General features: G+C 34.8%; 1 protein-coding gene across 1 annotated transcript in view; it reads left to right on the forward strand.

The window, feature by feature from the left end:
* LOC119075754 (neurogenic locus protein delta) overlaps nt 1–9,571 on the forward strand; it is a 44,088-nt gene extending 34,517 nt beyond the window's left edge. Inside the window, exons 5-6 of the mRNA XM_037182291.1 lie at nt 1,137–1,197; nt 6,240–9,571. Of these exons, the coding sequence (XP_037038186.1) occupies nt 1,137–1,197; nt 6,240–7,869 (1,691 nt within the window). The 3' untranslated portion in view covers nt 7,870–9,571. The remainder of the gene's footprint in view (nt 1–1,136; nt 1,198–6,239) is intronic.
* Nucleotides 9,572–14,220: the final 4,649 nt, after the last annotated feature.

Below are 14,220 nucleotides of genomic sequence, written 5' to 3' on the forward strand. Positions count from 1 at the left end.
TATCCTTTGCCTTAGTTGGATTTAATTTTTTCTTTTAATTCTTCAATTTAATATTGAACGACAGGAAATTAAAAATTGAATTCAAAACAACGGAAGTGTTGACAGATGGGGCAGTTCAGGTCATTCTCAACGAAACCACTATTCATATGCAAAGTCACACATCATCCCAATTATGCGTACTGTGACGGCATATACTTACTCGAATACTTCGAACTTTTAGAACTACAAGAGTATCGCAAAACAGTGTAATCTATTACTTCATTTGAGTAAATTTTTCTCCAAGTGACTGACAGAAAATCTATTACTTCAAAAATTGTATCACAAATTTGGCTATATCAGAGAACACTCAACCTAGATCTCATCTAATATTGGTGTCGTCGGTGTCGATAGAAAATGATTCGCCGTTTCAATCAGCATTAACTGAGCTGTACAATTAATAAAAATTTTGTCCAAATTAAGTAACAGAAGAATTATGTGCAAAATGTTCGATGTACCAATTCTACTGCAAAATGGTAATATTCTCTGAGGCGTGATATATTATAGCGACTACAATAACAAATTAACCAAGCATTGGAAGTATAAAACAAAAGCACTGTGTTGAACAAGATTCATAAAAAAATGATTTCTTAATATAATTCCACATTTTATGTAATTCTTACGATTCTTTTTATTAATTTTGTTTTGTTTTTTATAAATACTTTTCGAGTGACTGCTCATTGTATCCTTGAGTGTGTTTTTTTACATAAAAATATTGTTTATTACACTATACCAGTAACCATGCGATCAGCCAGCATTTTTCATGCCCAAAGAGCAGTTGGAATTAATTCCAATTTCACTGACGTACCGATAAAAATTTTGATCGGTGTGTGCAATGCATATACCTGACTGTAGTAGATATCACAGCGAGAAAAAAAAAACGGAGGAGAGACTAGACCCAATTTTCAATGTTGTTTTTTGCTGTGTTATAAATAAAGTTAATTTTGGCCCGCATATAATATGCCGACGTCCACATCCATAACAAATAAAAAATTTAATTTTTTTTTAAATCATGCACGAGATTATAATTTACCATACTTTGTATGCAGTCTTGATAATTAATAAGGTTTTTTTCATCATTTTATTTTTCTTTCTTTCAGCACGCTGCTTACCAGGCTGTGACGACCAACACGGGCATTGCACCAATCCGAATGAATGCATGTAAGTTATAACCGTCCATATACCTTTTGTTCATTAAAAAAAAAAACAGAAATTAAAATCCAAGAAAACGTACACACCATTCATAACTCTACCATGGACATTATATCTTATTCTTCTCCTCAGTCACCATATCTTCTCAACAAATCCACCAAATCAAATGGTGATCGTTCCCTTCTCTAAATATGCATTGGTATACGCTCTCTTTAATAACAAACAATAAAATGTACCCTCCGTTCGATACGATCATGTCTTATGATTTTATTATTTATTTATTGAAAGACAATGTATCGTTATGCATAATCCGAAAATCATCCGAAAAGAATTTAATTTTTTCTTTCTCGATAATATTACAATATAACTCCGCGCGGCTTTGCAATAATTTTTTTTTTGTTTATATGGAAAAGAAAAACGAGCATAACTTGCACCGAATGCTTATACATTATAATGTGTACACATACAAAATGTAGAGAGAGATATTTCTTTGATTTGGAATGAATTTATACACACCATCAGCCTTATTAAATTGCGCGGCGCGATGTTCAATTGACACGCCTCTTCTAAAGGTATTTCCCACGAGGCGCGAAGTCAATATTGTATCGAATTGTACTTGTAAAAATACACAACGAGTTCATGATTGAAAATCTTTTTTTTTTCTTCTTTTTCTTACTTGCGCTTTGATAAATCGTTTCTAGTCGTTTTGTGTGGTTGTGGCATGGCATAATGGACAGGGTGACGATAATAATTTTTGATGGTAAAGGTCTAGAAATGGGCCCTGTTCTGTCGTGACTGAATGTATACATTCAAAAGTTGAAAGTTATACCAAGAGACGAGACCTCTATTAAAGTATGTGCTACACCCCGACCACCCCGACCAATTGATGAATGCAAAAACGCATCAAATATTGTCTTGTTGATTATGACCTCGGGAATTTTCTTAGGTGAGGTGCAGTCCACTCTATTGCTTCCATTGCTCCGCATGTACGACTAGACCATGTAAAATATCCTGATGAAGACAACTGAATTATCAAATTAATTGTAGTCCACAATCAGTATTCTCTCCATATCGTCTCTCACCATTAAGACTGTTCCTCTTCCGATTTCGGTCATAATTCCGTTTCTCTACCATGTTCAACCGGCCGCATTCATCCAACTAGCAAGAGATTCCATCATCTTGCAATAAAATTTACAAAGTCTGTTTGTTCGAGTCATTAAATTGTAGTTAAGTCACTTATGGCAACCACTTACGTTTAATTACGATTGTGTGTCCAACGTTCTGTGGAAAAAGTGAAAATTATGTTCCGTTGTACCAGCTGACAAAGTAAATCAAAACAGTCATCATTCATTATTTGTGCGATGCTTCATAAAGCCAACAACAAAAAAAAATCTCGCATCAACCAGAGACAGTGTGTATTTAACCTGGGGCAACACGTTACAATAAACGCCATTTATTTATTGAAAAGGTGTACCAAAAACAACAATTTACCTCTACATTTTGTTGATGTAGACCCATATCGTGACGACGACTCTCTCAACTCAATTCGCAATATGTCTAACACTTTACGTTTAAATATATCGAAAAAAAACATTCAACTTGACAATCAAATTAATTTCTCATCGCATCAGTATTGCAAAATGATGATGATATGTACAACGTACATCATCTATACCTTTCTCCAGAAATAAATCAAGAAACTATATATGAGAGTTGAGTGTATAATGTCGTCGGTTCGGATGATACATTAGAAATAAGCCATTGACCATAACACTTTCCGTTTAATTTCATCTTGTAAATTCTTTTCGAAAAAAAAAACTATTTTCTCGATAAATAATCATATCTCAAGTCAAGAAACATCAACAACTTTTATTGCGGCATGATCGTGTGTACACCGACGGACGACGACAAGTACCATTCGGTTACATTGTTAAATTAATGATCGTTCAATTTCATTTGGGGACACCATCCACATCTTAAATGGATATTTAAATACATCCACTTGAAAAATCCAACGCATTGTAGATGCTTTTAAGTTTGAAGAAAAAAATTGTTTTGTTCACTCTTCGTGTCTCGTTGTCTTTTCTTTTCTGTGTTATTTTTTGATAAATGTTCTTTCTGTAGCGTTAGACACAATCGTTCCGTAATGTATAGATCATACATTTCCATTTTAAATTTTATAATGATAAAATGTCTTCAAATTCAATATTACAATAATATTCCTATTGCCTCCACTTCAACACTCACACCAGAACCCCGAGTCAACATTTCCTCGTTCCATCATCAATTTCATATTTTAATATTTATGCATAATGCGAACACAAGAGTAACAAAACTGTGGCATTTTTACTACGAATTTTCTTTCTTTCGGTTTTTTTTTTCTCACTTCGTTCATATGTACAAAAGTGAGCTTTACATTATTATAACTAAAAGAATGAAGAAAGAAAGAAAGAAAAGAAAAAAAATTTAAAAATTTTATAAAAGATTAAATTGTAATGTGTGGGAATGCATTGTATATTCCGTACATAATGTCCCGTAACTCATATGCTTGTTGAATAGTAAATATTAAAGAAAAAAAAAGTTTTTTTTTTATTATTTTGATAAAATGAAATTATAAATTTAAAAGAAAAAAAATTATTTAAAAGTTAAACTACTTACATTTCATTCACAATTTTTTTTATCGTTTATTCCATGAAAATGGTTTAAACTTAAAAGTAAATTTAATTCTTCGGCCGTTAGCAATACAACAGGTCTGTTAATACGTTAATATACACCTGAAAGGTACACCATCAGCACTTAATACTTTCTGATAAATTCATAATCTCTTGCAGAAAAAAGCATCCAATTCAATTGCTCCTTAAACTCAAAATTAAATTCAACGATTTTATGGTTTAATCACCATTTGTAAAGATAATCTGCACCAGTCGCAGACGTTTGGTTTAAAGTCATAATCGATTACCAACTTTTACAACTTTCTGTAATGAATGGAATTTCGGTAGCTAACATTGTAGGGAGGGCTATAACGAATGGAATGAGAAATAGATATCTTTAGAAGAAATTCCTTGAAACACTACACTTTCAACAGTAAAAAATCTCTAAATGTGTTACTTCTTTTGTTTAAAGTAAACTCAAACACAAGAATCTAGGACTTCATTTACTTAACCATACTAATATCAGAACCGGTTAGTAGTTTCGGGAAAACTTTTTCCTAATATTTCCGAAATTTCAGAAATTTTTCGATATTTTCCTAAATTTTTCCGAAAATAAAAATTGGGAAAAGTAGGGGAAAGATCTGCAAATTTTAGGAAAGCATGTGAAACTTGAGATAATATGGAAAAACGTTTTCCCAACCATAATTCATGATTCAGACCACATTTATCCCAGGTAATCGCTTATTGCTGTTACTGTCGATAACAGAAACAGATGATTAATCGTTCCAGAAAAGTCAAAGAAATCTTTCCACTGAGGCATCCACTCGACTTTCAAGACTTTTGACTCTCTTTCCCCTCGCCGAATCCGCATTTTTGTAATACCTAGTCTATACCTACCCTCCACGGCTAGTCCCATTTAGCGATACTACTTACCATCTTCGTCATCAGCACATCATTCCGTGAATTCTCCCAGTAAAACTATTCAAACCTGAAGTTTTTTTCTGTAATAGTTTGCCTGGCTAAATTTGACCGATGGACAAGTAGTCGCTCAAGTAAATTTCTATTCTAGAAATTGCGTTATTATTTAAATCACCAATGTACAGAGCCAACAAATTATATCGTAAACATCAATCAATTAAATGTACGGCTCGTATTTCCCGTGACATTTATTGCATAATAAATTATCCACAGGGCATTAATTCACAATTTAAAGTAATGTGCGCGTTGTTTAAGGCCATAACATACATAAATGTTAGTGGTAAAACCAAATATTATTCCCAGAAATGGTTACACCGAAAATGGTGTTATTCGTGTCCGGTTACCGGTCACCGATTTAACCAGCCCAAAAAGTTTAAAATCACATTTCCATCAATGATTCATCTTCAATGTTTCGCATCATTACAACACCGTTTCCTTGTTCTCATCAAATTGTTTAATTTATTCCGAACATTGGATCATTGGAAGTTGTAGATTTTTTCACGCGAAAAAAAAAGAGTTCGCTGAACATGGTACAAGCGATGACTTTGTCTCTAAGAATTTAACACCGAATAAAATGCGAAAGCAAACCACCATGGAATGAGTAACTGACTCAATCATACATTCATTCGGCAATGTGAAATGTATATTATTTCACAACATTATAAACGTTCGCACCAAGGCCCTGAAGACACTTATATTTTAACTGAACTACAAAAATATTTTTCCAATAATTTCTCACGCTCATATGGTGCGCTTAACATAACTCACAGAATAAATTAACGACTCGCACACAATATGTATGAAGAGAAGAAAAAAAAAATGGAAAAAATATGAATGATGATGGCTTGATATATATTACTCTAGTAAACTAATGCATACCATTGAGCTGTATAGACACATAACAGCATCATTATATATACCCTCATTGATACGTAAAACGACACAATTGCAGCCTACGAAACCGATCTCATATTTTGTGACATAACAAAACTCATTTCAGTTCTTTTTTTCTCTGTTGTTGGTTCGTTGTTGGTCTTTTTTAATTTTCTTTTCTTCCTTTTTTTTCTTCAATCGACCGTATATGAATAATCTCACTTCTCTCTCAATGGTGCCGTTTTTTTTTCGGTCTTTAATGCAGTCGATTTGTATGCACAAGTAATATTTTCGAATTTAACATTTCGTTTAATTAAATATTTACACTTCATTCATGTTCTTACCATGTTATGATGGGAGATATTAATCTCTGTTCGGTATGTGTCTGATCGAGTGTTGACGTTGATTTTATTTTCTGATTTGATTATGAGCAAATGTATGCCGGTGTGTCTTAACAAAGATTAGTCAATTTATTAAGAAATCCTACATAGTCTTACTGGCTGTCCTACTGCAACGCAAAAACTAATATCAAACTCTTTCCCATTTCAGATGTCACACGGGATGGAAAGGTGCACTGTGCGACGAATGTGAACCGTATCCGGGCTGTGTGCACGGCACTTGTCAAACCAAATGGGAATGCAACTGTAACGAAGGATGGGGCGGTCTGTTCTGCAATCAAGACTTAAACTATTGCACCAATCACCGACCATGCCAAAATAACGGAACATGTTTCAATACCGGCCAGGGATCGTATACGTGCCAGTGTTTGCCGGGCTATCGCGGACAGGACTGTGAGATCAAAATCAGTGAATGTAAATATGCCCCCTGCTTGAATGGTGGCGTTTGCTTCGAGGAAACGTCCAATCAATCGTACCGATGTGAATGCCGGAAAGGATGGATGGGACAACATTGCGAGGCGAAGACGGTCACGTGTGCGGACAAGCCTTGTTTGCATGGTAATTGTAAGGATACGAGATTGGGGTTTAAGTGTCAATGTCCGAACGGCTACAGTGGAACGGTATGTGAGCTGCAGATTGACGAATGTACCCCGAATCCATGCGAAAATGGCGGCACATGTACCAGTGGAGATGGTATGTTTAAGTGTGCCTGCCCGTCAGGATTTGCTGGCAAACGATGTGAAGAGAATATTGACGATTGTCAAGGGAATCCTTGTCTAAATGGCGGCACTTGTGTCGATCTGGTCAATCAGTTTCGCTGTCAGTGTGTTCCAGGATACATTGGTTCGAATTGCGCCAATAAAGTTGACCTTTGTTTAACGAAACCATGCGCAAATGGTGGCTCGTGCATCAATTTAAACAACGACTATCGGTGCGTTTGCCGTCCCGGTTTCACCGGCAAAGACTGCAGCATCGATATTGACGAATGCATTTCACGACCATGCAAAAACGGTGGCACCTGCGTCAATCGAGTCAACAGTTTCCAATGCGTTTGCCCGGGAGGTTATCGTGGTGTCGAATGTGAAGACGAAGCGTATCCTGACAATTATGATTCGACGCTAATATCGACGACACATCACGAAGCACACAGCGGTCGCAGTGAAGGACTAAGTAATGTACAAATTGTTGTCATCATTATATCATCGGTGTTCGTGCCATTGATTGCAATGATAGCAGCCGCCTGTGTTCTGTGCATCAAAAATCGACGAAAAAATGCTAAAGAAAAGGACGATGCCGAAGCGCGGAAACAAAACGAACAAAATGCGTCCGCCAATCTACACCACGGCAACGCAATTTTATCGTCAAAACGTAGCGCCAGCACCGGGCTCCAATTCGACAGTGCCAATCCGATTGTCATCAAAAACAAATGGGACAAGGGCGTCAACAACATATCCAGTTCGGCCAGCGTTGACGATTGCTTTCTGAATACCAGCATCTATGCAACGTCCACGTACAGCGATACGACCAGCGACTGTTGTGTCCAGCAAAATATACCGCCGTTGCAGCGAGCACGGTCGCAGAAGCAACTGAACACCGATCCGTCGCTGATGCATCGTGCTTCGCAGATACTGCCCAAAGAGTATTCGTTCGACAATAAACGGATATCGGTGGTGGGCGGCAGTGCGTTGAATGGTAGTGCGATGAGTGGGGACTCGTCGTTTTGTAGCAGTCAACGGTGGTCGTCGACGCAAAGGGATTGCGGACTGTATCCGCATATGTAGTGCTGTGTAATTAATTAATTAATTTTCCGTTTCTCGTTTTTCTTTTCGTTTGTCGACGTTTTTCTTTCTTGGTGTGCAGCTAAGGGTCTGAGTACCGTGTGATTATAAATGTTAGACGACATATTAGGGTCGGATGAACTTAATTTATTGATTGTAAAAGACACACAGAGCTCGGTTCTCAGATGGAGAAGAAGACGAAAAGACTGGAAAGGAAAGAAAAGTAAGGAAATTCTGTTTTTTGTAATTTATTTATTAATGTTACGGTAATTTAAACTTTATTTAAGAGAAAAAGAAAATTTAAGAACAGAAACAAACAAACAAAAAATCAAAGATAAGTCACGGCCAGTTCTGTGAATGTTTTAGTGCATGTCACCACACTCTTACAATAATATTTAAACAGGAAAATAATTTAGAAATTGTGTCTCACAACAAGAAATTGATAACGAAAACAAAACAAAAACGTTTTCTGTGTAACAATTCGACAAGCAAACCAACTATTTATACACAAAACAATCTCTGCCACATGTAAAAAAAAACAACAAAATAATAATTGTGAATTTATTATACCCCGCATACCTGGGGTAGAAGGACTTAATTTATTGATAAAGAAAATTTTGATGAAAGAAAAAATTGAAAAATAAAAAAATTTAAGATGAAAATTGAAGTTGAAAAATCGGGCGTTTCTAGTGGTTAGTCAACCTCGCCAAGGAATATGGATAATTTCTTGACATACTGGATCTCAATATTTGACTCAAGACGAAGTGAATAAGAAGCGGGAAACTTTGATTTGAAATTTAAGAAAGGCAGCTGGGAGAAATTTACAATTTTTTTTGGAATGGTGAAAACATTTTGAAGAACAGTAACACCCAACCCTTGATTTCAATTTTTATCTTTTAATAAAAAAAATTAAATTATCGACCGGAAAATCCTATTCTTTTTAAATAAAAAAAAAACACGCAAAGAACCCTAATTACGAAATGTGTAGCCAGTCTAATTAAGTGTAAAACAACCGAATTTTGTAGATAGAAACTTTTCCGATGAAACGTCCAAGTGAATCGGAATGATGGAATGTAACACCAATAAAATAACGGAGATCAGTCAGCTACAGATTGAGGAGACACTATTATCGCACAAATTTCGGTTCTGCCGTGCAGAATTGATTGTGTTCGCCTTTTCCATATTTTTTGTTTTTAATTTTTAATTTTTCGTGGAAAGTGTTTGTTCGATTGGGATTAACGGTGTTTCTTCCTCTTTGCCATTTCTGCAGAGAAGAAGAGAAACAGTGCGAAGATGATGTCACTTGTGGTTCAAGATTTTCGTTGTCCTTTGCCCTTTAGTAAAGTTTTGTGAAAAAAAACCTTTTATTTTCAGTTGGGACATAATGAACTATAGTGAATTATAAAGAACATGAAATTTTTCGATTTTTTTGTTGATGTTGTTGATTTAACGGTTCTTACAATGAATTATGGACTTTGATCCCTTCACAACAGTCATTCGTCAAATTCTAGTCTTAAATCAATTGAGTCGAACGGCCAGGCGCTTGTGTCAGAAAATTTGGCTCCATTCCACAAAAATGTACTCGAAAAGTCGATTTTCGAAAACGAAAATTTGTTCCGCAAATTGTCATTCCCCATCACGTATGATAGCTGAAAAGCTCGAAAAACGTAAACCGATAGGATTGACGCAAGGGACGCGACTACCAAGGAAATCCCTAAATTTCATTTCTACTGTCCAGTCAAATTATATCAAAATTATCTCTCATCGATCGTAGAAGCTCTAAGGAATAATAGTCCAAGTGTTGCTCTTCACTTTCTTTTTCTTAAAAAATTTTCTTACGAAGAAATTGTGAGAATCAACCATATTCTTCCATAGACCTTCTAAAATCTTAAAATCTTGTCAAAATTTGATGTCCTCTTCTGTAAATTGTCGTCTCATCCTTAGATGAATTAATTATTTTTTTCCGACGTCTCATCCCCTTTTGACATCATTTTCAAGTTATTTGAAAACAATTGTCGGGACACTTTCCACCATAATATGAAACCATTTTCTTTCTAAATCTTCAATTCTCTGTAGATTGAATGGATTCCAAAAAACAACAAAGATTCACATTTTGATTTATCAAAAAGAAAATTTTAAGTTAAATTAAAAGAAAAGAAAAATTTATTTTAAGCAACACATAAACGATATACAGATGAAGAATGGATATGAAACGGCGAAGTGGATGATAAAAATTAGCGAATAATAATAATTGTGATCAAAAAAAGAACTTTATATGAATAAGATTTAAGTAAAGTAAGTTATTAAATGTGCGAGATAGGAAAGCAAAAACCGTTCAGAGAGTTAAACAAGGAAGTATAATTAGTAAGGTGCATTTCTCTTCGGAAGTAATTTGACGTCGTAAGTTCGATTCAGTATTTGAAATTTTTGACGAATCAGTGGATGAACGAAATGAATTGAAAAATGAATTTCAACGTAATATGATATGAGAATGTCATGAGTCAACGCGGCGTTTGTTTACGACTTGTCGCGTTTCATTTTGAATATTCAGCGGACTTATGGCGTCAATAAATTTTACGAAAAAAAATTAAATTGAAAACTCGAGAGAAATGTTACAAAAAATGAAAAATAAAAAATTTGAAACTAAGTCAAAAAAATCGAAATATAATCAAGTGAAAATAACAAATACGAAAAATGTGTAAATATTTTTAGTTTTAATAAATTTATTTTACATTTTACGACTTCTTCTTTTCGCATTTTTTTTAAATTAAATTCATCGATTGCTTTTAACCCTTCGACGACAAAGAAAAGCATAAAATTCATTTTCTCCGTCGCCGTCGTTCTCCAAATTAAATCCAATCGACAAATTTTTGACTGACAAAATATTGATAATTTATTCTAATTAATTAATTTCTCTCATTTAATATTAAAATTGATTTTAAGTGTTCGATGTTCCTCCCCATTCAACCGTTCAGCTGTATGACGTTAATATATGTAAAAGAATGTAATCAATTCGAGAGCCGATTTTAAAGAGGTTCTTTCAGTTAAAGAGAACTCATTTTTTGATACAGTGTGAGAAAATGAAGAAGTGACACTTTCAAACGTTTTTAATCCACATGTTCTACATACAATATCCACATGTTCCACATGCAATATCCACATGCGATATACATACTATTATTCACGCACATGCATAATGTATATAGCAATGTGAATAGCTGATGTGTGGAATAAAAATGTAAAATGAATTTAAATCACCCATTCTTCTTAGCACTCGTTTTTCAACCTAACTTTTCTACCTTATTTTAAATTTTGAATTTGTACTTAAACTCTACACGATCCCTCGAACACCCCCAAATGACATTGTTCAAACCATAACTGTTTTTTGGGGGCAGCAAAATCAATGCGAACAATATTGAATGAAATGAAAATAATTGTAAACAAAACAAAAACCGCAAAATAAAAATAATGAAGAAAACGGAATTTAAAAACGTAAATTATAATACTAGTAAACTAAATGGCAGACAATTGTAATATATATTTTTTGTGAAATATTTATTGTAAAAATTATTTAGAATTTTTTGTGTAATTATTATATGAAATGAATGTACAGAATTGCAAAAGTAACAATTTCCAAAATATTAAAAACTTTTCAAAAATACACGACCACACTTTTCTTTTCAACTTTATCTGGCAGTAATCATCTAATCATAATAATGGTCCCTATCAACCCACAAAGGGTTTGAAGCTACATCATTACTGATACTAAGTTTCGCCTGCTTATGGTTCTACTCATTGAGGTCCTTTCAATACCGAAATATTTTACTCTACCAATGGTAAGTTAAGCGAAAAACCTGGTGCCATCTTTGATGAACTAGCAGCGATATAACAGCGGTTCTCACAAAAATGCTTTTCCAGAAAATTCCGCACTCAACTTGACTAAACTTGAACCGTTTCAAGCTGCTTCGCCTTTGATTAGAAATCTGACAATCGGTTCAGATCTACCTGCGGCTGAGTTTGAAAACCTCACTCAAAAACTCAATGCTATCGGTCAACATACTGTCAAACTATTGTAGAAAAAAGGCAAACGTGCCACCAATCATGAACGAATAGCGTAGCGTGTTGACCAATAACTCGCATTGAATTTTCTAGTTGACAGTTCGTAGGTTCGAATTTTAACCGCAACGTTATGATTCTGTCAATCAGATTTTCCACAATAACAATAAATTGAATCGGTTTATTGGTTTGTGGTTTAGATAACATCTACGAGCGACATCTTTCGTTCTACCGTCGTACTAAGTGTTATATGTCTTGTGCATCGTTTGTATTGTCATTCAGTCAGTTAGGCCCGTTGCGGATGTGTGTCGTCTTTTACATTCGAGCATCGATAGTAAGAAACGAAGCTATTATTATAGAACGATAATAAAGAGAAATTTTAAGGAAGAAGAAGAAACAAAACTGAAATCTTATTGGTATGGGCATAGCCACTTCTTCATTGTTAGACTGCTCAAGAATATCTAGGAGATACATTTTCCAAACGAAATTTACGTTAAAAATAGGGAACCAGATTAGAACATCTCTATATTTTACTACACTGTCTAGCACTCACTGCACTAACTCAACTAGCTAGGTATTACTAAGGATATATTCATAATATGAATTTCATATAAATCTAGTGGGAACCGGGACTGAACACGATACCAAAAGGATAACCAGTCGATGCATGTAAAAAATATCAAAAAGCGCGCAAAAATTCAAACTTTCATAAAAAAATGAAAACGCCCACCAGGCATCGCTAGTAGGACCAGTCTGGGCACGACAGGAACTAAGACAAGTGGGGGAAATGTAATTGAGAGGAATATTAAGAATAGACAACTGTAAATCAGGAATCGTAAGATGGAGATCGATACAACATTGCGGACTTTAATGTTCGTTTTCGACAAAGGTAGAAATCTTGAACATAAGCCAACGTCAACAGTACACATAAAACCACTTTGCGTAATCCAGTAATGTATCTAGACATCTAGATATTACAGCAGTAGTCATTACCGAACCAGAGCGGTTATTAAGTCACCTACATCAACCGAAATTGACCAGACCATGCAGACACACATCATACAAAGTTTAAAACAATTCAAAATATCTCAAACTGAAGGGCATACCAACTGTGGTATAGATAGTGTGGATTTCATTAAAATGCAGGTTCATTTCGACGAAAATTTGAATTCCATAATATCCCAACGGTCCATCAACGTATCAACATATCATTTCATTTAATTTTTATTTTCCATTTTTGTGTGCTGGACAAAAGTATTTTTGTTGTTCGTTCTTTCTTCAATTTCAACTCCATACGTCTTATGTCCGCCCACTAACCTCGATATTATATTCTTCCATCTGTGCGACTGATGTGTGTACATAACTGAATTTGAGTATCCAAACAAAACGTAACAACAAAACAGTGAAACTAACAATTTCATTCAATCCGCTGGTCCTCTAATAATACAACCGAGAAAAAACATTTTTTATTTTTCGTTTCGTTTCGTTTACCTTATAATTTGCCATTGTCCAATATGATCACTTTGGAATACAAATTTGGGCAAACGTAATTAATCCATGTCTTATTTCGAATTGAAATGGAATGGGAGAATGAGATGTACGTGTTTGTCAGTGCGACCGCGAACCATAAATGATGATTTATAGGTGGCATTTGTGTGACGATATTTTACGCACCCAAAGTGCCTTCAACGATCGGACTTTGCAGGCTGTTCACAGATAAGTATTCCGCGATCTTTCAACTTTCCATGAACATCTTTGTCGATACTAGCTTGATTGTCCACTGCTGGAAGAAAGCTAGACAAAATATGAATCATTTGGTATCGAGAACGACAATACAAAATAAGGGATAAGTCTGGCTGAGTTTGTTTATATCTTAAAATGTATGTTCTAACAAATGAAGTAAAAGATTCTTATATTGAACTAGGTGATCCATTAAACAAAGAAGTAAAAGATTGAGGAATTGTAAAGCATTGATGTGGAAGTTGATCCGTGAAAATAATTACAACGCTCAATGTACCTTACGTCTGTGTATCGATTCGACATCATTTCTTCAGGCGACTGTCGACTCTAAGATTAAAAATGTTCAAAAAGGTAACAGTTAGAAAGTGAACAGAAATTACAGTTGGATGTGCTTTTTGAGGCTATGAATGGATAGTGAATGGCTTCTACAAACAACCACTGTCATTCTCTAAACTCTTATCTATCCCAACCCTATCAAGATACACACGCTTTGACGGATTTTGATCGAAGTCTTATCGCCTAGCACATTTAGCGAATCATAAGCCGAAATGTAAGAAA

Source organism: Bradysia coprophila, unplaced genomic scaffold (assembly GCF_014529535.1).
Source record: "Bradysia coprophila strain Holo2 unplaced genomic scaffold, BU_Bcop_v1 contig_232, whole genome shotgun sequence".
Lineage (NCBI taxonomy): Eukaryota > Metazoa > Arthropoda > Insecta > Diptera > Sciaridae > Bradysia > Bradysia coprophila.